We start from the raw sequence: 22,627 nt of genomic DNA on the forward strand, positions 1-22,627 counted from the left end.
GTGTGGAAGCTCTGATATTGATATGAATTTGGTTTAGTGAGAAAAAACCTGTGTAATATTAAAGATACTCAGGCTTATTTGGTATTCTCAGCCGGTGGTGCAGGTGAGTTATGAAGCAGATGCTCTGTGCTGGTCATGTTGCTTCAGGACAGAGCTCAGTCAACATGAAGGCTTAGGAAAGCGAAGTGGAAATTCCTGAGTGGAGACATTAATATTACTTTGCATTTTACAAACTGCCTCTTCTGCAGAGTCAGTGGAGTCTTAAGGTTGGTGTAACCCATCATTTGTGCACCAAAGCACAGTCATGGGAGGCTGCTCTACTGACAAATAAGACGAAATTAATAGTTTGACAAGAATAGCTTGGAGGAGGAGGAATGGCAGAAAGAAGGAAGATAGGAAATAAAAACCAAAGCTGTTCAGGAACCTGAGAATGAGGGGGAAAAAAACCTTACAGAAGAAAGGGCACTGGAGGGCAGAGTTGTGTAAAGGAGGGCTTGCACTTTTGCACAGGTTGCAGTGCAACAGAGTGGAATGACCTTGCATTAGGAAAGCAAGACTTACCCAAGGCATGGGATGGTATTTCTGAATGTTCCAGATGAATCTGTATAAATAAATGAGCTGAAATGTACCCTGTGGGCTAGAGCTATGCCTTTGGAGTAGAGCTAGATTCTTGTGGGTTTTCTTGTTGGAATTATGTGGCCCCATAATTACACCCTCATTTTGAAGGGGATGTGTCATTGCATTGGTCACAGGGGTGGGCATTATCTTTAGCCATTTTTCCTCTTTTAGACTACAAGAAATGTGTAATTGCAGCTTTGAGCCAGTACTTTTTATTCTCCAAAGTCTCCTGCGTCCCTGGAATTCATGGTTAGTGAGTCAGTCCTTCTCTTATTCCAGCAGATGGTGCAGACTATTCAGGGACGGAGGCTCCCAGAAGCATTCTGCTCCTTCCTTTGAGGGAAGACAGTTAGGAAAACTCTGCCAGAAGGATGGCCCTTGTGCTGTGTAACTGGTATTTCACAAAAACAGAGCACCATACTTTTTATCCAGAGGCTGAAGGAGTCTGGAAGCAGAATCTGCTATGGACAACCATAGCGTAACATATAAATAACTGCAACATGGCAGGCAATGGTGAGTTGGTCTAACGTTTTCAAGTGGGAATGGCTAGCTCTGTGGGGTGGAGGGTTCCCAGTAGTTCTACCTGGTAGGCTGCTGCAGTTGTGCACAGCTGCCTTAGAACAAGAAGCCAGGGAGCTGTGCCTTAATTCAAGGAATTCTGCCCATTTCGCAGAGCCAGCTCTGAACAAGTGAGTCAAGCACACTCTGCAAGTGAGCTAGCACTTATTTGACAGTCTTCACTGATTAGCAATTGTACCTCATAGCCTCCCTTATCCTCTGTGACAAAGCATAGCAAAGAGCAGCTCCTTTGCAGGGCCCCTCCTGATGTTGTATCTTTCATGCCCAGGCTATTTTTTTCTCCTAATCTTTGCAATTATTCAAGTTGCTTGCCTGTTCCCTTTCCTTGTTGAGTCTTTCAAGGCAACACCATAAGCAAATGCATTCTGCTTTACTCTTTATTATTCTGCCAACGTAAAAATTACTAAAAAATGCTTTATAAAATAAGCCTTGAAAAATCAGAATTATTTTCCAGGAACAGGACTGGAGATAAAGGGACCGAGTCCCTCATTGCAGACCCTCCCACAGCAGATCCTAATAGCCAAGGAGTGGGAAAAGGCAGTGTCTGAGAAGAGCTTGTGCCTGAAGTGGCTCTGACTCATCCCAGAGAAGACAACTGGTTCCTAGTCCACTTGATTTAGAGGTCATTTCCTAGGTGGGTACAAACAGGCAGTTTATAGAGGAACACTGTGAGGAAGGCATGTTCACAGGAACCAAGGAAGGAAGAGCCATATTAATATTTCTGGCTGCTATCCAAGCTGCCAGATGCTAATGATGATTTCAGGCTATGCTGGACTCTAATAAGAGCTTAATGAAGACTCTAATAAGAGTCTGGGGACACAGAAATCTCCCTTCCAGGACTGAGAGGCAAAGCAAGCTTTTCAGGGTCAGCAGAGGGAAGCTCCAGCCAAGAAAAGCTCATCAGGGCTGGAATGGGATATCCCAGGACTGGTCTGTAGGGATCTGGAAAGGAAAACAAGCAAGGAATTGCCTTCTGTGGCCTCAAAGGGAGATCACCAGTGGTAGGAAGCCTCTCTTAGCTGGTCCAGAGGGTCAAGTAGCAGTCCCAGAACACAGGCTTTGCTCCTCTCTTATTTGGGCATGGGGTACTCGTTGTCATCTGTTGCATCAGGCAAGTCCTGTAGATCTTTTATCTGGGGGGCAGCATTGGGGTTAGGGTTCTTTACACTGCCTATAAAAAGTGGGATGCCCATTTCTTCTTCAAATATAATGAAGATAAAGGGCCGGTCTAAGTTGAAGGCCGACAGCGAGCGTGATATCATGACGCTGGTAGCAGCAGAGGCTTCCACCCCATCTTCTTTAAGCTCCATGGCAGATTGATGCTGTATGCTGGACACAAAGAGAGGCTCATCTGAGATCTTCTGTAGATTTGGGCTTATGAACAGCTCCTGGAGGCCTGCAGAGAAACGAGCCTAAGTTAACCTCTCCCACCAGCTCTGATTCTTGTCAAAGCTGGCTGAAGAAAGCAGTTCCCTCATCTGTTGTTATATGTTATTATTTCTTTTTAAGCAGCTTGCAAAGCAAAGTGAATTCTGTTTATTCTCATGCTGGGACTCAGAGCACAGTGTTTCATTTCAGTAAGCTCTCAGTTCTAAGTTTTGTGATCTGCAATCTCTCTCGACAGTTTTTATGCTCTGGATCCATTTTGCAATTAGAAAAAAAAAAAGAGATAAGTTGACACATGGCAGGAAGTTGGTCTTGGCTACGAATAGGAGAAGCTTGTAAAGATGGGAAGGAAGTGAATGCTGCCTTCTCAATAGTATCGTCTCATTGAAGCAAAACATTTGGTGCTAGGCAAGCAAAGAGTAAGGAGGAGGAGAGGAATAAGGAATGTGGAGGGCTTTGATGTTATCTGGAGCAAGCTGTGAGGCACAGCTTTGGAAACAAGGATGGCAGTTTTTAGTGCTAGCGAACATATGCCACAGAGATTGATCAGATTCACTCATTCTACACAAATCCTGTTAGAGGCCTTACCCATGCGACTGAGAACACTGTTGAGTTCCAGGTGGTAGTCCAGTTTTATTTTGGGTATCTTCACTGTGGTGGGCACCTCCTTGGGGAAAAGCCTGCATAGTTGTCCATAAGGGAAGTTCTCCAGCACGTGAGAGGTATTCCAGGTGTACTGGTTTGGTACAATGACCACAAAACTCATGTTACCCTTAAAGGGAAACTTGGCCACCTGGAAATAAAACCAACCAGAAGAATTTATGGAAGAAGAAGGAAACACCAGAAAGTGATGCTTTGAATTCACTCTGATTTGTCTACAGAGCCAACCTAGATATAGGACAGCTGGGAAAGTGTCCAATTTCTTCTAAGGGGGGAGGTTGGGTGGAATAGCAGCATCAGATTTTAGTATTTGGCCACAGACCGGTAAGGAAGGAACGTGTGTCAGGATGGAAGCTCACAGACACCATAGCCATACTTTGAGCTGCATCACGAAGGATTCCAACAGTGCATTGTTTAGGGGAATTCCTTCCATTATTTCCTCATTCATTTTTAATTCAGAGCTTTAAAACTCCATTAGTTCTCACTTAGTGGGAATACCTGTTTGTGTTTTTTTTCCATAAACTGAAAGCAGAAATTCAACGTTCTTACTGGAAGTAAGCACAAAGGACAATTATTAAGATGTTATGTGTGCTATCCTTGCTAAGAAGTACTTGGTTTTTGGAAAGAATAGCTGGAGGCTGTGAAATAAAACAGCAAGAGGAAATTCCAGTCAAAACCTGCATGCACCTGAATGTCCTGGGACTCCAGTGTAAACCAGCTCAAGGGGTACCGCTGGGCTTTCATCATCTCAACCGAAACCACAAAATCATCATCGAGGTGGAATGCATCTGGTGCAGTGAAACTCGCATCAAACTTATTCCTCCAAAACCCTGTCAAAATTCAAGTTGAGAATCCAATGAAGTTTCCTTTTGGGGCAGGAAAACAGGACCTAAGAACTGCTTAGCTGATACCCTTCCTGTCATGAGTTCCCAGACAAAGCAGCAAGTGGCCAGGTAGGAATGCAGTGAAGGCAGTACCAAGGCTGCAAGAACCCTAGCAGCTGGAAGCCCTTATCTTCCAGAGGTATTATGGAATAACAAAAGGAACTAGGATTAATCCTGATGCCCCAGCGTGGGACTGAAGGCTGTGGAGATAAGCAATGTATGTTTAAGTGCTTTGAGAAAATGAGGAGTGTTGCCTTTGTGCTGTGTACAGTGAAACTGCTCCGAAACCAAGCAAAAACATTTGCAGATTTACCGTGGAAGTGTTTGGCCTTTGTTTTGATGCACAGCCCTCAGGAAGTTAAAAGAGGAAGATGTACCCAACCACCATCTGTAGTCAGGAATCCAAAGAAGCTGCCTCTGAGCTGTTTGGTTGGTGCACAGTGGGTTGCACGTGACCTGGTTTGGTTAAGTTGAGCAGTGATGTGCTGCTGTCTGGGATCCTGAACCCAGGATGCAAAAATACCACAGGTTCCACCTGCTGTATTCTGGCTCTGCAGTCAAGTAACATTTTTAGCACTTGTGAAACAGTTGGGGATCGTTACTGTAAAGAAATCAAAGTAAGAGGAACAGCAGATGAACAAGAAAAGAACAAGCAGATTGACTACCAGGAAGCAATGAAAGGAGATGCCATGCAGCTACAGCGTTGGTGGGAAAAAATAGTAGATTTCTAACTATTCCTCGAGATGATCAGGCTTGAGAAGTAAGGCCTATGGAGCTCACCGTGGAAATGGATTGCATTGAGCAGCAGCATCACTGTGTCTCCAGGGAGCTGCTGTAGGAAGGTGGGTATTTGCCCATTAGTTGCCTCCTTTACCCACTTGTTTATGGCCGTGAGGTCATCCTCACTGCTCCCAGAAAGGGTCACAGGCTTTGCCCCATAGAATTTCTCCGACTCCTCCAGGAACTCCTCTTTGACCTCAGATCCTGGCAGAGAGGAAGAATTGCATAGGAAGTCACAAGACCTTCTAAAAGTGCACTCAGTAAGCCAGCCAGTGACATGCCACTGCCCAGGGAGAGCACCCAGGGAAACAGACCTCCCCAGGATGGCACTGCACTCTGTCACCAAGTTTTGTCCTGCATCCCCATGGCTGCCCTGTGCCAGCTCTCACCTTTCTGCAGGTACAAACGTGATGCCAGGCTGAGCATGGATGCTGCCAGCCTCCTGCGAAGGCTGCTTAGCATGTGGTGGAGACAGGGCATGGATTCCAAGTGCATCGCCTCCAGCAGGTGCTTCTCTGTCTGATTTGCTGCTCCTAAAGCAAAGTGAAATCCCTGTTAGTTCATGCCTATGGAGTAGAAAACAGGGGCATTAATTTGAGTGCCTCATTCTAGAGACATACAGTGTCGTGCAAGAGATTAGAGAAATGTGAAAGTAGGAGCCCTCTGAGGGCAGCTTCAATTGTAATAGTACCTAATTAAAGCTGCAAGAATGAGATTAAGTAGAAGGTGACGTATTTAATCTTTGAGCTTTGCACATTGGTTCCCAGTGCCTCCATCTGCAGGGAGGGGTACAGGGAAGGGCAGAAACAAGTGCTGTTACAGTAAGTACCTAGTGCCAGGTTAGACAGAGCAAGGGCAATGCTGAGGGGAGACAGGATCACGTTGTTCCCGTTGGACTCTTGCTGGACCTCTCTCAGGAGATCAATGCTGAACCTCATCAGCCCATTTGCTAACTTCTGGCTCTTCCTCCAAGTTATGTCACAGCTTTCCTCTTCATCCTCTCCTTCCTCTTCAGAAGAGAGGGTTTTCCCAAAGGGTTCCTGTTCACGACAGCTGACAGCCCCAGCTGTGGCTTTATCTCCTGGGCTCTCCTCATCCCCAGTTTCAGCTGATGTGGAGATGGAAGGTGATGTTCCATAGATCTCCCAGGTGTCTGCCAGCTTTGCATTTGGCAGGCTTGGGATGGCTCCTGGCAGAGCAGATTCTTCATCTCCATCACTTTTCAGGTTCTGGGGAGAAATGAGAAGGTTATAGCACTGGGAAAGCAGGAGTCTTACCTCCTTAATGGGTTTGACTGTATAATTAAACAGGTTGAGAAAATAACATCTCTGCTCTCACGGAGTATTTGCTTCGTCTTTTAACCCTGATGTTGAGAGCACCTCGATGACTTGGGAAAACCACATCTTTTATGCCAGGAAAATGGACATGAGTGGGGGTTCCTCCTCTCCTGCCCTCAGGACCCCCTCCAGGCTGTGGGGGTAGGAGCCACCACCTGCTCAGCACTTGTCCTATGCTTCACTGTTTATAGATCCATCTTCCTCAACCTTGATTTCACCTTCTCACATATTTTGGGACTGCAGATCTGCCTCATGCACTGGTCAGCACCCTGTGCTGCTGTCACAGCCTTGATCCTTTTTGGCTCAGATCCTCCTCCAGGCATCTGTCTCTTCTTGACTCGTCTGGTTTATTCCATCCCTTTTCTCTCCAGACTCCTCATTTTCCAGTTGTCTAAGCTTTAGCCTGGAGCACTGCTGCTACTGTCTTCACTTTTGTATGCCCTTAAACACATTCTTTTTTTTTCCATCAGATCTTTCTGTTCCCACCAGTATCCGGATGACTTTCCCTTGCTGCAGGAGCGCTGCACTATCAGAGCCAGGCACAATGGGTAGCATCAGCTATGAGTCTTCCTTCTTCTCACCCTCATATCTAGCTCATTTCTTCCTCTTCCCTTATCAAAGGTGAAATAATTCACTTACCCATCCCCGTGCAGACAAACACTGACATTTACTCCGTGTGCTGCCCAGCTGCCTCGTCTGGAGCTTCCAACACAGAGGAGCAGAGCAGCAGTGCGTGAGGCAGGAAGAGAAGTGCACAAAATGGACTTTCCTATTGCACTGACACTGCTCAATTGCACTGCTTGGGCTCATCCTGGAAAACCACTGCAAGTATCACAGTATAACAGCAAGTCCTTTGGATGGAACCAGTCACTGCTTACCTTCAGATCCACAGCTTTGTCTGAGGAGAGATGCTGTTGCTCAACAGCTTGTGCCAAAGGAAGCTGGAAAGAAAAACAAAGTCAGCTTTCAGATATTTCCTCTGAATTTCCAGAGCCAGCTGACTCTGCCTTCACTCCTAACACATTTCCCTGGGGCCAGGTCAGAAACTGGCACCAGTCTGGCTGCAGCAGTCCTGAGGTGCTATAGGAAAACAGGGGCAAGTTTAGGATGCAGAAATGGAGACTGTGGGGTCCAGTGAGGGGACGTGGAAAGGAGCAGGAGCTGGGGGAGGCTGCAAGCACTGGATTTGTTTAGAAAGAGACTGGGTCAGAAGGGTACAAAATAATGTATTCTGTAGACAGTTTTGCAATCTCAGATCTGACAGGGATCCAGGTTTAAAACAGAGAGAGAGAGAGAGAGAGAGAGAGAGGAGAAAAAAAAAAAAAGCTGTTATTAAAACAATGTCCTGCTGAACAGTGAATGTCACGGTCACTACAAACAATTGAAGCCAAGTTTCCAAAGATTTTCTGCAGAAATCCACTTGGGTAATGGAGATATCTAGAGTAATCCTAGATGGGAAAACCTGAGAAAGCTTTCCCTGCTGGGGTGCAGGCTTACTCCACAGCAGAGGAGCAATCTCCTCCACCACTCAGCAGAAGCACTGGGCAGTGTTTGCCCCGCAGGCTGGAGCACAATTTCTTTGCCCTTGCCTTATGCTGGCTTGGAGAGAACCCAAGGATGGCTGGAGGGGAACAACTTACCCTTGGATGACTGTGCAGAGCAGATAGGGAGAGCAGCAACAGACCCCAGAGCAACACCATATTTCTGGAACAGAAGGACCAGCCGTGAGAGGAGTTATTTCCAGCTGCCTGGCAGCAGCAAGCTGAGCCTAGTCAGGTCTACAGGGAGAAAATTATCAACCTGGCCAAACAGGTTGGCGCAGGAGCTTGCAGAAAGCAAGAAGGAGATGAACAATGCTGCACAGAAACAACACAGGACTCCTGGGTCCAACGCCAAGGCAGCGAAATCAGAGAGGAACAGGGACCTGCACCAGAGCAGAGCCGTAACCACAGCCGGACTCTTTACATGACCCTGTGGTGCTTGGAACCTGTGCTTCTGACCCCAACACCCTCATTCATCTGGATTGCAAATGGTATTTCCCTAATCAGTCCTACACACGCTGTGCATGTGGGAGAGGACAAGAGCCTCTGCTCCTTCCCTATGCAAACTATGGAGGTGTGGGCACAGCATCGTGTTGGCTGGGAGAGAAGAGCTACTGACCTGCCTCAGCAAGTGCTGCCTGGAAGGGGCTTTGCAGGTAGAAGGCAAGAAAGACACCAGAGGGATTTACCAGCAATTAGTCCTGGAATAGAAAGTCCTCCCCTTCCCAGCACTTGCCTTCCCCCTTTGCTGGCAAACCCAGCCTCTCCCACCCCCGCGCTCCAGTTCCAGTATGGGACAGTGGGAGCTTCCAGGGCAGTCAATGAAACCCCACCCACTCCCTGGCCACAGCTTTGACCGACTACTTTTCCTGCTCAAACAGAAATAACCCATCTTCTCCTTAACTTAAACACTACATGCCAAAAACCCAGGCGTCGCCATGGCTGCTATCCACTTAACTCCTGGGGCTGCTTTTCACCCCCGGAGCAATCCCAGCTTCAACCCACAACTCACTGGGTTGGGATTGCTTGCCCAGGAGAGGCAGCAAAACTTGAGACCTTCAATCCCCCTTCACCCAAAATCCTGCTGCCACAACTCCCTCCAAACACCCCTATCCCCCCCCCCCCACGGTGCCAAACCTTGAACTCTCCACCAGGTTCACTCTCTCCCTGATAAAACCACGAATGCTCATTGGAAGAGCCCCCATTTACCATCAAATTCTCCTTAGTTTCTCCTTACCTGAGGCTGTTGGTGTCCACGTTGGAGCTGGCACCTTTGTTAGCCAGACACACAGCTCTGTGTGGGGCACAGCCTCCTGCCCAGCCCAGCCCTCCTACCCGCCGACCTTCAGCACCACCTCCTATTTCAGAATTTGGCAGGCAAATATTGACTTACAGCATCCCGTTAAACATTTGTTTGGGGCAGGAGAGGGAGCCTGTGGTGTATTTGGGGATGGGGAGACACTTTATGATGCTGTCATTGCAAGGCAACGTTAACCTTGAGTTTACCAGCACTGAATCACATTTGTGCTGATGGGAAATGCCAGCTGTTCCTAGCAGCAGCTCTGCTTTCCACTGCTCCCTGTGCTGGGAATGCACCCTTTTATTCATAAGTCCAGTGCAAATCTAGGGCTTGGTATTTACTACCACAGGGCTCTCTGGTTTTGAAATTTTCATTGCAGAAAGCCTTGGATGCTTCCTCCCTCTGGCCCAGATGCTGCAGCAAACACGAGGCTCTGTGTTCAGCAGATGCTGGGTGCCCAAGGCCCCACAGCAGCACACCCAGGCAGCATGCATAGGCATCTGAGAGCAGCTGGTGCCTTCCTAGGGCACAGCAGGAACCAAGGCCCCACAGCACTGCGCTGTATAGAGGAAAAGGCTCGGGGCCAGGCAGAACTCCAGCAGGGCTGTCCAGGCGTATGTGGTTTTGTGCTGCATGCAGAAAGAACAGTAATCCCCTCCCAGCATGGGATATGGCTCTGGCCTTGTCCTCGGTGCGATCCTAAGGATTTTAGCACTTGCAGTGATCCTTTTCGTGCAATAGGCTCGCGGTTTCCAAACACCCCAAGCAGTGGGAAGGAATGGAAAGCCCAGATCTGTGTTCTGCTACCAGAAACTACACCAGGATGTAGCACTGCAACACGGGGAGCTACTTCCCTTTGGAAAGCAGATCGTTTGCAATGGAAAATCCTACCTTACATCCATGGCATCTTCACAGCATCCCTCCTCCAGGAACACAAGCGATGCCTGAATGCAGAGCTTTAGCCTTGGGTGCCAGAGCACAGCTACAGCCACTGTGCAGCATTGCTCCTGGGCTCCCCCAGCACACCTAGCCCTGCACACAGCGTCCCCACACGCACTTCTCTGCATCTCTTTCAAAGAGTTTATTAGAAGTCAATATTTACATCTATTGCAAATGGTTAATAGGCAACACGGGACTAGGAGCTTCCCTTGGATGGGGAAGGACAGCCAGGGCCAACTGCTCACCACCACACCCCTCCCTGAAAGCACAGGGCAGCTTCCCAGCTCCCTGGCAGCTGGATGGGTGCCCCCCATTCCTCTCTCAGGACAAATCATGGCAGGCTCCTCCTCTGCTCAAGATAAGAGCTTCCCGCTCCCCTGATAACAAGAGGGATGGATGGGAAAAGGGCTGCAAGAAAAGTGAGGCAACTGCTCCTGCTGCTGGGTCGAAGAGCACTCTCCTCACCTTTGGGTCACACAGGAGTGGGAGCAGACAGTGCTGTCCCTAAGGGAAGGCCAGAGGAATGCCATTCTGGATTGTGATCTCAGGTCCTCAAACTGTGGTGGGAAGGGGTAAAATGGAGGACCTTTTTGCTGTTCTGTTTTCCCCAGAAGGCAGCACAAAGGAGAGTGGAGAGGATGAGAAAGGGAATTTCTTGAGGAATGCTGCCAATGCATAGCACACAGAGCACTCCTCAACCTGCTGATAATGAGATGCAGTGCAGCTACGGTAGGAACCAGCAACAATCCATCCCTACCTTACAGCTCCAGAAGCAAAAATCCTGATAGAAGCATCCAGTTCTAGCTTTCAAGACCACCCTTCTGCAGTTCATTCCTAAATCACAGGATGAAGCAGTACAGCAGATAGGGGGTTTGTGCCTTGGCTGACTTGCATTCCTGCCTTTGCTCTGGAGCCAGTAAGGCAACAAAAGAGCTCTAGTTAACCTCTCCTCCTCCTATGCAGGCTCTCACTCAGACAGCAGAACCTAAAGTTAACAGAGTGGATCCTCTGGGCTTTGATCTCACATGTGGCAGAGGGGATGTGCCCAGCATCACGCAGCTCCAAAGGAGGCAGTGCCCACTAATGCTGTCCTTGCAGGACTACTCAGTGGTTCAGGAGCACAGTGTGAAGGGTAAGTGCAGATGGCAGTAGCTATACATTTCTATTTGTGTTGAGGGCAACCTCTTACCCCTTAACAGAAGGGAGGGGGAAGCCCATGGTCCACGTTTCTCTGGAGGGCAGCTCACAGTCCCCTGGGGATCAGGCACACACGGTACAGAAAGCTCCAGACCTCTCTGCAGGGGTGACAGTGACCTACAATGCCCAGTATTTCTCCCAGCAGCAGTGGAGGTTTCTCAGTTATGGCTTTCTTTTTTTTTCTTTAAGATAGAGAAAGAGGTTAGGGATACTTAACCGAGTGCTCACTAACAAGTGCACCTCCCTCCTGCATCCTCCGTTCAGAAACACCTAACTCTGGCTCTTCTATCAGCAACACTGCTGGCTTTCAGCTCTACTACCAAAGCTGTGGGACAGCCACAAGCTTCTGGGCTGGGGTTGCTATGCCAGGAGGCGTATCACACCATTGTCTGAGCCCAGCAGGAGGTGGCATTTCATGGGCAGCACTGCCAGGCTGGTCAGAGTCCCCCGGAAATTCTCTGAGCTCAGCTTGGTTGTGCTGATGGGCAGAGCTGAGGACTCCAGCATGGAGTAGACACCAATCTTGTTGGCCACGGTGCCAGTCACCACTTCATTGCCGTAGAGGTCAAATGCATGGATGGGTTCGGATGCAGATTTGTAGTGGTGCAGTGGTTTCTGCTCCAGTTCCTTCCAGACGGTCATGGAATGATCTGAAGAAGAGCTGATGAGCACGTTGCCCTCTGCGGCCTGTGGGAGAAGGAGAGACACTTAATCAACGTTCTTACAGTAAAAACCCCTAAGCTCACCCTGGACATGAGATAAGCAGGTAGCTGCCAATAGTCCAGCAGTCCCCAGTGCAATCCCCTAGGACAGCCCCAGCCATTTCCAAGCAGCTGGCAGTACTAAACAGCATTAACAAGGCATGCAGGTGGACACCACAAACTACAGGACTCTGGTTGCTGTTCACATCCTCCAGCACTATTCAAAGTGTTCAGGAGATGGGCTGCAGCTTTTCTCAACAAGTTGCTGATATTCCTCTGATTTTATCACCTGTTACTACCGCAGCAGGTAGAGATTATTGTATGGCATCCCTCTCCGTTAAGCCACCTGCCATGTTATTTTCCTCCTCATGGACAAGGAACCAGGGAGCTAAGCAGAAAACACTGCTGAAGACAGAAGCCTGGCATGCTTATTAGCAGAGCTAGTGAGAGAGTAAACAACCCACTCTGCTGAACTTTGTTTAAACTGCACTGGGTCGAGGACACGAGCCCAAACCACTGCTCCCCGAGTGGGTAAATATGGACAAGAGTTATTCATTAGAGTGATGCTCCCCACAGGGAGCTGACAGCCCCAAGGAGAAAGCCTCCACCAGGACACGTGGCTACTCCCTGCCTGTGCTGCAGACCTGCAGATGCTTGGGAGGGCTATCTCTGTCCAGCACAGGTTGCACCGAGAGCATCTGCTCATAGCATGAGCCACGGGGCATGAGAGCCTGAGCAGACACTTAGGGACACAGCAAAGAATGGAGGAAAGCCCTGAGCTCCACAGGATGGACCGATAAGCTCTGCCAAGCAGCACATGTCAGAAGGATCAGCAAGGCCCAGAAAGCAGCCCTCCGCCCCGATCCCTGCTGAACCACTCACCTTGATCTGCAGGATGTCTCCCTCGTGGGCAGGCCAGCCCCGCATGATGAGTCCCGTCCTGGTGTCCAGCAGCACGATGAAACCAGAAGAGAAGCCAGCCATAACGCTGCGCCCGCTGGGGCTGACAGCCAAGCAGCGGATCAGCCCAGCATTCACCCCGCTGGCCAAGCGAAACTCATGCTGCAAGACAGAGAGAGAATCCAGCTACCAGTGGGCTGAAATCTTGGGGGATCCAGCACTTATAAGATAAAACACTCTAGGGCACAGCAGGCTTTCATGGAGCCATCACATCTGGCTTTGGATCAGCCACAATTGTATTATTAAGCACACGAATGCCACGGGGGAGCCCGAAGGAATGTGGCCTCCATACCTGTAATCCTGGCTTCCTGTGGTCAATGAAACGCAGCACAGAGTCTGCACTGGCCACAGAAATGCTGTGATAAGGAGGTGGCATGGTGGTCACAGCTGTGATGGGGGCTTTGCTATCTAACTCATCAAAAGTCCGGATAAGTTTGCCTGTGAATACACGAGAAAGATGATAAGAGCTGTAAATGTATGGAGAAGCAATATGGCAGATCTCCAGTCCCTACAGTGGGGAGCCATCAGAATTAAGGCCCCCCCTGTCTACAAGGACTGGACCAGTTCACTCTAGGCTGCCCTTTCCCTTTCCCTGCTTACCTGTGAACTGGTCCCAGATGTGCACAGTCCCATCACAGCTCACTACGTGCTGCGATGCCTCCAGCTGGCTCACGTAGAAAACAGACTTCTTGTGTTCAGAGTAGGTGAACCGTGGTGGCACCTCGCTGGTACCGTCCCCATAGTTGTACAAGGGCCAAAGGCGGACAGTTTTGTCCTTGCTGCCACTAAGAAAGAAGTCCTCACTGCTGAGTGGTGCCACGCACTTGATGGCCCCCGAATGCCCTGAGAAACTCTGCAGCTTGATCTGATGGAAGTGGAAGCGGGGGTCATGCTGGCTCACCCCAATCTCGTACTGCCAATACGCCAGCCAGTTCCCACACAGCATGTGGGTGCTGCGAGGAAGGTCATGCTTCAGGGTGTTTTCCTCACTGGCTGTGCTGGGAATGAAGCCATCAGTGCCAGCACTGAGGCGAAGTAAGCCCAGGCCCTCGCGCTGTGTGTCCACAGGTACTTGGATGCGGTTCCCTACCAGCACGCTCCCAAAAGTACCAGAGTGACTGTCCTCCTGGGGGCTGGAGAACGCTTCTGTCCCTCGCATATCTTGGTCTGAGCCTGCCATGCTCGGTGCTTGCTCTAGGCCAACCACCTGCAGGTTCTTTGGGTTCACGTTCTCCAGGTAGAGACTGGCCAACTTCTCAACCAGCGAGTGGTTGGGCACAACCGTCCGGATCACATCACCTGAAAAAGAGATAAAATAGCTCCCAGGGAAGGAATCTCCTCATCATCCCACAACAGAACAATGGTCAGCACGTGGCCATTGAATACAACTTCCCACCAAGCCAGCCACACGCTGCTCCCAGCCAAAGCAGCCTGAACTCCCAGGGGGCTTCCTGACTCCACAAGCAGACCAAACCACCATGCAGAAGCTGTGGGTTTCCCCAGCCAACTTACATCCTTTAACTTCCCAAGTTCAGGTCAAGCATGAGCGCACAGAACAAGGATCTCTAAGAAAGAGGGTAGCCAAGCCATACCTAGCAAGCAAGAGAAGGGGATGTAGGTGATGTAGGCCATCTCAGGGTTAAACACCTTCTGTAACTCCATCAGCACTGCCGGATCCAGAGCCAGCAGCTTCCCTTCCTTGAGGGGCACCTCCATCACCGGCACCTCGCAGCCGCTCAGCGACTCCACTGTCAATCCCTGGTCAGGAGAAAACAGGAATATTCCCAAGATCAGATGCTCAAACCACATCATTACACAAGCACAGCCTGGGCTGGGCATTGCTGATACCAATGCTGGTGTATGCAGCAGGTATTGCCCACCACATTTCTGCGGCCGTGTGCTGGGATGTGGCAGGAGCACCCTGTGCATCTCACTGACCTGGTCCTGCAGCTCCTGCAGCAGTGAGAACGCTCCAAAGAAGTTTCTCACCGTGTCACTCAAGTGCTGCTGCACCATCTCCTGCCCGATCCGCAGGCAGATCAAGGCAATTAGGCTGATTGTCTTAACGCACAGGACAACACGGGCCTGGGCACCACTGGGGAAACTGAAGACAACATCCATTACCAGCTTGCTATACACATATCCATTACCAGCTTGCTATACACATATCCCTTTTTCCCTCCTCCGCCTCCTGCTTTGTGTTTTCTGGCATTATCAGAAGGTCTTGAGCAGCACAGGCTCTACAAATGAACCATATCCCAGAGCAAGGACACGCTCATCTGGGTGCAAACAAACTTGTGCAAAGTGGGGCTGAAGGCACAGCCAAGTGCAGCACTCACCCGACAGACAGGGAGGTGAGGAAGCCCAGGACAGGGAGCAGCACCTCCTGGCTGATCTTGGGGAGAATATCCATGAGTGTGGTGTCTGACAGACACACCACGATCTTCTGTGTCAGTGTCACAGCAGCCAGCAGCCCTGCTTCCTTACGGCTGTTCAGCCGACCGCCGCTGGACCCACCACCAGGTGCAACCTGCAGAACAAGTTCCAGGATCATCTGAGCTCAGACTCAAAATCCAGCATGGCAGTGGTAATGGGAGAGGAACCCAAGCAGCAACTCAAGGCTTGCACTCAAAGGATGAGCCTGAACCGATGGATGGATGTCAGGACAAAAGAAGGAGCGTGGGGAGAGCTGAATTACAAATCACATGCACAATCTGGGGGGAGTCTCTCTGCAGGCTGTTCCTGCAGTTGAGAAATTCATAGACAATCCTGGACCAGCCCAGAGCACCACCACCAGCCTGGACAACACAGGAACAGAGCAAACCTATGACACATGAGTGCATCGCTGCAAGAATGAATGCCTGCATCGCGTGCTACGGTAACCCTGATGCACAGATTGCTGAGGAACAGTCCTTGCATGAAATATCCAAGGCAAAGTCTGGGCAAACGTACCAACTTCTGGAAATCCAGGTGCTAAGAACTTTGTGAGCCAGGAGCACATTCTTTTTCTTGGTTGAGATCCACCACTGATGACAGCGATGCCCAACAGTTCACAATATCAGACCAGAACATTTGTCTGCGTTGTCCTCATCCCTAACTCCTCAACAAACCAAACACCCAAGAAAAGAGTGCCAATAACAAAAGCCACAAACAACTCCCCATTTCCTCTCTATTTCTTGTACACCTGCCATCTTCCAGCTCATCACAGAGGCTCTTCCCCTCGCAAAATATCCACTCTGCCAAATGCTCCAAGAAGGACTGGCTTTATCCTATCTGCGATCCTCCAGCTTCATCGCTCTCGTCTCAGGTTGCCAAATGCTATTCACAGGAGCATTAACCCCCATCACCCCCAAGCAACAACTTGAGTAAAGCAAAGCACAACAGCTGCAGCTACCATTGCAACTGGGTGGAGAGGGATTCTGCTGAAAAAAAATGGGATTTTTTCCCCCACCCCATCAAAAGTCTCCCCTTCCACACTGGAAAAACTGACAGTGCTTTTTTTGTTTTCTTTAAACGAACAGCTGTGGCCTTTTTCCTTCGAAGTTTTAAATGATCAAAAAGCTATTGAAGTGTGTTGGGTTTTTTTTTCCCCCACATTTAAACAAGCGTCAGCAACCAAAGCGTTTGCAATCGCTAAAAAGGAGCAATACAAAAAAAAACAAAAAAAAAAAGCCTGCTTAAAACACTCAAAAAAAAATTTTTTTTTAATGAAAAATCAGTTTGTTTTTCAACCAGCTGCATTGCACACATTTTCTTCTCGCTATTCAGCAAAGAATTTCAAGCTGAAAAAATTGTAAACCTTGCCAGTATTTTTTCTTTTTTTTTTAAATACAGTTGAAAACCCTCCTTTAACCTCTCCCAGCCTGTCCCATCTACCCACATCTAACCCTGCTTGCTCCAGCAGCCTGAGCTGCTCTGACTGCCCATGGTCACCAGCCCACCCCACGCCAGCTGCCCTGCAAAGCACAGTTTTTCTCCAGGATGACACAGAAAGAGGAGAAGAGCTCACACTAACCAGGTAACTGATGTAGGGCAGGTACTGGTAGGTGAGGACGGGCTCTCCATACAGGTATGCCACATGCAGAAGACAAGCCAGCACCGGCTTGGACACCTGATCTCCCAGCACTGGGCGCTTTTGGTAGATGTTCCCTGTGCTCAGGGGGCCGTTCTCATCGTTGCTGGGTACAAACTGCTGCCTGGTGGGGCCTGCAAGGAGTCAACAGCAAGAGCTGAAGCAGCAGCCAGGAGGCACCCAGCACAGCCACCCCAGGAGCAGACATTACCGACGTAGCAGGACGTGAGCAGACGGAGCAGGTTCCTGGCGATGAAGCGGGATGTGACAGTGGGGCCCAGCTTGGCCGAGAGCCACCTCACCATCTTACAGGCTGTGTCTGCAAAACAAAACCAGTCACAAGGACAACAGCCTGGCATGGTGCAGATTAGCTGCTGCCCGCTGCTTCCCAGACCCTGCCTGCCCCGCGGGCAGCTCCCTGGGTCTCTGCTTTGTTGGCAAACTGAAGACAGCTGTGCTCTCACTCTACAGCAGCCCTGCAGCCATGTAAAGCCTGCACTCTTCACTGAGGATTGGACCTTTTATGCTGGTTTCACTGCTGTCCCCAAGATGGGACTCTATAGACACCCCCCCAAACCTGGATCCACTTCTTCCCCCACATGTCTGGCTCTTCACTTTTCCCAGTCCTCTTTACCACACCCAGCAGAAAAGCAAAACACTCGCAGGGCCTTACCCAGGAGTATTGTCTGCTCTTTGTCATCCGAGTGATCTGGCAGTTCCTCTCCCTCTCCATCCTCTGGCTCACTGCCATCATCAGCCATGCTGACGTCCACAGAGGTGCCAGCATCTACCGAGACACCAACATCCACAGCCCCTGCCTGCTCTGCGTCAGCCCCAGTGTCACCGTGCTCCTCTTCTTCGCGCTCCTCTTCCTCCTCCTCCGAATCCTCACTCTGTTTCAGGTCCTGGCTGCTGTCCACTGACTTCAGGCTGCTCTTGTCCTTCTGTGAGTCCCCGTCTGCAGGTCTGTCCTCTCCCAGCGACACCTCGCTAGCACTGCTTTTATCACTCAGTCGCCCCAGGCTGAGCGACTCCTGCTCCTGGGGCTGCAGGGACTCCCCGACGTAGAGACCACTTTGGAAGTCCTCGCTCTCAGGCAGGTAGGCCTGGTCGTGGAAGCTGACCCCGGAGGTATAGTCAAGAAGGTCAAGTGCGGCGGAGCTGTGCTCCACATCCATTTTGATCTCCTCCCCGAACACGCACGACATGGGGCTGCCCCCTCCGCTTTCATCATCTTCAGCCGCACCGAGGAGGGATTTGCTCTCCTCCCGTGAGCTCTCGATGCCAACAAGAATCTGCAGGATGTGGGGCAGCAGGTTCAGGATGAAGGACTGCAGCCCCAGGCGCACGATGAGCTGGGCCACAAAGCAGTCCGTGTACAGGTAGAACCGGCCGTGTCGGGAGCAGGGGGTCTCATAGGCTCCGATCAATGGCTTCAGGAGGTATTTGTTGGCATTCTTTGGACCTAGGGATTTAGCTATAGGTTCAAAGAGATACCACGCCGCGTAGACAGCAGTATTCTCCTCAGACATCAGAGATAATATGAAGGGCAGAAGAATCTCCAAGCCTTCAGGAGTGATTTCAGAAAGAATCCCTTCCAGCTGCTGCCACAGCTGGAAAACAAGCTCCCGGCCCTGACCTTCATCTTCTATCTTCTTCGCCTGATAGGTGAAAATGAATTTGTGCAGAGCTGGGAAGTATGTGGGGAAGGGAACGATAGAACTGAAGGGACTGAGGAGCTGCGTGGGACAAGGTGGGGGGAGGCCCTGGGAAATGGGTTTGTATTCAAACAGCTGTACAGTGTCCTTGCCCAACCTGGTCTTTAGAAGCTTCTCCACCGGCACGCTGAGCTGCAGCAGGATGTGCAGCACGTGCTGCAGCGGGGCCGGGATCTCCTTGGGGTGGTAGCGGCACAGGTTACGCACCATCAGGAACCGCTCCAGCAGGGACGCGTCAGGCTTTGAAGGACGGATCCTCGGTGCAAAGATTATTTCAGCAATCAGAATACCCAGTGCTTGCATATCCCTCTGGAAGAGGTCAGAGAGACCCAGCAGGGGCTCTTCCCCAGGCTGCTCCATCAGCTGCATATCGCTGCTCAAGCCTTTAACCAGGAAATTGTCCAGTTTCTCCAGTTCTTCCAAGGCCTGGAGCGGATTGAAGCCTTCAGGGAGTGCAATTTTCATGTCATCCCTGTCTGCCTGATCTGCAGCACCCGCCTTGCTCCGACGGAGGGGTCGGGCACCCGAGGCTTTACCTTCAGTGGGATAAGCAGGGATGACGGAGGGCTGTGCTGAAGAGCTGCTGGGCTGATCAGGAGCTCTGCTACTCACAGAAATGGAATCCAGTGCTTCCGTGCCTTGCTCTAAATCATCTTCACCAGCAATGGGTTTCTCCCCAGACCAAGTGGTTTCAGTAGGAGTAGCCTCCAGGACCAGCCCATTAACTGCATCAGTCACGGGGCACTGGATGTCCTCCAAAATCACAGTCTCTTTGATATTCTGGAGGAGAGGCCGAGCAATGGCCGGAGCTTCAGCAGGAGTGTAGGCAGGTCCCACCATGCGCCTGGGATGCGGCTGGTCAAAGAGCTGTACGACCCCATAAGTCGTCAGATGCGTGTGGTTGTCTACCAGATGGAGGCAGACATTCTTCTCCTTGACAGCATCCTTCCCTTGCAGCTTGTACCCGAAAGTGAGATCGATCCAGTGATGGAGGTCCTGAGACACTTCCCGACTCTCGAGCAGCATGCGGTGGACTTCGATGAACTCCTCGTAGGAGCTGCACCACGACGGCACGTCCAGGTCAGGCATGTCAGGATGGATGGATCTGAAGATGGATGGGTCTGTATAGAACTCTGGGATACACTCATCCGGGGTCCAGCTCTGCATGCGTTCCATGCTAGCTGGATACTCATTGGGCTCCCACTGGGATCTCACATGACAGCACAGCACTGACTTGGGTGTCCTGCGAGCTGTGTACACGTAGTAGGTGATATCCGAAAGGACATCAGAGATGTGGTGGGGGACATGGAGCTGCTCCCCACTTGACCCGCCAGCAACAAACGCTTGCTTGGTCATCTCATAGGTGAAATCCAGTTGCTTGTCTCCCTTATTGAGACGAAATTTGGATTTCCTGAGGTCCCTGAATTTGCCATTTTTGGTTGTGAAGTCCACCACCCATGGAAGAACCGGGTGATAATTGGGGTCTCCCATTCTCCTCCCAGCCAAACTGTTCAAACGCATAAGGTAGTCGAAGTTGCTGACCCGGCCATGCACCCACTGCAGCACCAGGTCCCGCAGCTCCTGCTGGCAGGTGGAGCACCTCGCCGTGTCCCCTCGCATCCCAGCACCGCTTTGCTCATTCACTCGTTCTAGATCGGCTTCTGCATTTGTTTCCTCCTTCCTGGGACCTTCATACTCCCTGAAGTTGACCCGGAGCCGGCTGCAGAGTTTCTCATCCACAGCCACGTCGCGAAGGGAGAATGCCCCGCAAGCCAGCCCTGCCTGGTGACATGCCCTCATGGCCTGCAGCACGTGAAAGAGCAGGAAGAGGATTTTGGCATGGCTGTTGGTGAGCTTCGCTGGGCTGAAAGTCACAATGTCATGCAAGCAGTACTGGACGTAGGGATAGATAACATAGAGCATCTCAGCCGACTCCAGCAGAGCTTCTGCTTGCAGCACATTGGGGCAGGAGGAGGGCACGGAGGATACCGCCTTGGCTGGGGAAGCACAAGGCACGCTTCTGCCCACCTGGAGGATGGGACAGCCGTACGCTTTCTGCAGGGCCGCTCGGAGCGCATCCAACACCGGCACAGCGGGCGGTGTGTGAGCATGCCGGTAGGGCCGCACGTAGAGGCAGTGAGCCCGGCCCCACAGGTTGCGATAATTCTGCGATGCCACGCGCTGCATGAAGCCGTGCAGGGTCTCGGCACTGCCGCCCCGCGGGTCCGCAGCAGGCGGCACACGGAGGGGCCGCATCAGTCGTTCCTTGCGCAACCCGTGGATCTCCACCCGGGTCCATCCTGCCGGCAGCTTCTGCACGGAGCGCTGCAGGAACGTCCTCACTTCCACCTCGCTCAGCCCCTCCGGACGTGGGCAGAGGGCAGGCAGCGCCCGGCGTTCCCGCAGGTTGGCCAACCATTTGTGTGGGACCAGAGCGGTGATGTGGGTGCCTTCGGAGGCGGCTGCCAGCTGCCAGCGGTCGATGCTCAGGTCCTTCTCCACGCTGCGCAGGAGGGCATCCATGGTGGCTCCTGAAGAGAGGAAGCCCAAAAAAACCACGGGGGGGGTAAGCGGAGAATTGCAGCACCGACCCCATAAAACCCCAAATTTCACTCTGGAAAGGGGAAATTCCCATCCCACCCAAACACTGTGTTGTTAGAAGGGGGTCAGGAGGGGATGGGGACGCTACAGGGCTTTGGCAGCATTAACAGTGGCGGATGGGGCTGGCAGGGGAGGCTCAGATGGAGATCAGGAGAGGATGAGCAAACCACAGGACCTTGGCAGCATTAGGGTGGTGGACAGGATGCCGGGGAGGCTCTCGCTGCCCTCCTGCCCCCTACAAGTGGCCCAAAGCACCGTATCTGGGGGATTTGGGAAGGGACGCAGAGGAGACACAGCAGACACCGAAGGAGCCCCCTGGGGAAAGGGCCCACGGGCAGAGGCAGCCGCATGCCGGAGCCGGGCACAAAGCCACTCCCGGAGCTCCTCCGCATCTCCGGGCTCCGCCGCCGCCGGGGAGTCCCGCACCGTTACCTGGCAGCGGCCCCGCGGCCATGTTGGTCAGGTGACGGCGGTCACATGCGGCCGCCACCGCACCATGTGCCCGCCCGTACCCCCCGCACGCCCCGTACCGGGCTCGGCTCAGGAGCAGGGAAAGAGCCCCGGGGGCAGCCCCGCTCGGGGCCGGGCGCGGGGCCGGGCTCCCTCCAGCGGTCACCGCCTGCGGAGCCGCCGCCGTCGGTGGGGGGGGGAGCGGGGCCGGGGCGCGGTGCCCGTACATGGGCAGAGCGGCGGGGCCCCGCGCGGCGGCTGAGGTCACGGTGACGTCAGAGCGCCGCGAGCCGTCAGCTGGAGCGGGGAGAGGCGCGCCGGCGGGCAGCGGCCTTAAAGGGGGCGCGCAGGGGGGAGGCGGCGGGTGGACCCCACCGGCGGCAGGTGAGTGCGGGGCGGCCCCGAGCCCCCTGCCCTGAGGTCCGTGCCCCGAACACCGCCGGGGGGAACGCTGCGGAGCTGGTTCTGACCGGGTGCTGCGTGGCCCCGACTCTAGTCCTCACCCTTATCTCCGGGGTGCTCCCGGGTTGGACACGTTCCAGCAGCCCGCTCCCTCCGGGTGTTCGAGGCTGCTAAAGGCATCCGACAGCCGGCATCAGCCCTAGCTTTTCCCCTCGCGGCCCCTTTAAGGCCGCGAGAGGTTCCCGCCGCATGTCGCGCGTGGGAGTCACGTGGGCGGGACGTGGAAGGAGCGTATTGGCTCCCCACCCCCCTTCCATTGCAATCAGCTGTTACTGGGGCGAAGGGCAGGAAACTGCCTTAAAGGGGCACCGCGGCGCCGCCCGCACAGCACCCCCAGCTTCGGGGCGCGGCCCCTTTAAGGAAGTTGCCCAGTCATCGCGCGGCGCTGCCAGCCTCCGAGGTCAGGCGGGTTCCCGAAGCCCCGCCCCCCACGCGCTCCCAT

The 22,627-nt window shown here is 52.2% G+C and overlaps 2 protein-coding genes across 7 annotated transcripts; both read right to left on the reverse strand.

Moving 5' to 3' along the window:
* Positions 1–1,556: 1,556 nt before the first annotated feature.
* SERPINF2 (serpin family F member 2) lies at positions 1,557–10,080 on the reverse strand. Of its 2 annotated transcripts, none has more exons than XM_042830429.1 (9): positions 9,977–10,080; positions 7,885–7,948; positions 7,123–7,185; positions 5,737–6,136; positions 5,297–5,440; positions 4,908–5,111; positions 3,931–4,073; positions 3,172–3,376; positions 1,557–2,593 (listed from the first exon to the last, which is right to left on the reverse strand). In XM_042830429.1, exons 1-9 carry the CDS (start codon positions 9,985–9,987, stop codon positions 2,268–2,270), a joined length of 1,560 nt encoding a protein of 519 aa, XP_042686363.1. In that variant the 5' UTR covers positions 9,988–10,080; the 3' UTR covers positions 1,557–2,267. The 2 variants fall into 2 exon arrangements, with proteins under 2 accessions (XP_042686363.1, XP_042686364.1); XM_042830430.1 differs by lacking the exon at positions 9,977–10,080 and adding an exon at positions 9,023–9,130.
* Positions 10,081–10,151: 71 nt separating this feature from the next.
* On the reverse strand, positions 10,152–22,373 carry WDR81 (WD repeat domain 81). Of its 5 annotated transcripts, none has more exons than XM_042830423.1 (11): positions 22,227–22,373; positions 17,628–21,203; positions 17,166–17,273; positions 16,898–17,088; positions 15,222–15,412; positions 14,821–14,986; positions 14,475–14,640; positions 13,483–14,181; positions 13,175–13,320; positions 12,805–12,984; positions 10,152–11,908 (listed from the first exon to the last, which is right to left on the reverse strand). In XM_042830423.1, exons 1-11 carry the CDS (start codon positions 22,303–22,305, stop codon positions 11,582–11,584), a joined length of 5,829 nt encoding a protein of 1,942 aa, XP_042686357.1. In that variant the 5' UTR covers positions 22,306–22,373; the 3' UTR covers positions 10,152–11,581. The 5 variants fall into 5 exon arrangements, 4 of the variants coding, with proteins under 4 accessions (XP_042686357.1, XP_042686359.1, XP_042686358.1 ...); XM_042830425.1 differs by lacking the exon at positions 22,227–22,373 and adding an exon at positions 21,804–21,877; XM_042830424.1 differs by lacking the exon at positions 22,227–22,373 and adding an exon at positions 21,706–21,754.
* Between the last annotated feature and the right edge of the window lie 254 nt (positions 22,374–22,627).

This window comes from Centrocercus urophasianus, unplaced genomic scaffold (assembly GCF_019232065.1).
Source record: "Centrocercus urophasianus isolate 14NV4802_14NV808 unplaced genomic scaffold, USGS_Curo_1.0 seq_33, whole genome shotgun sequence".
Classification (NCBI taxonomy): Eukaryota; Metazoa; Chordata; class Aves; order Galliformes; family Phasianidae; genus Centrocercus; species Centrocercus urophasianus.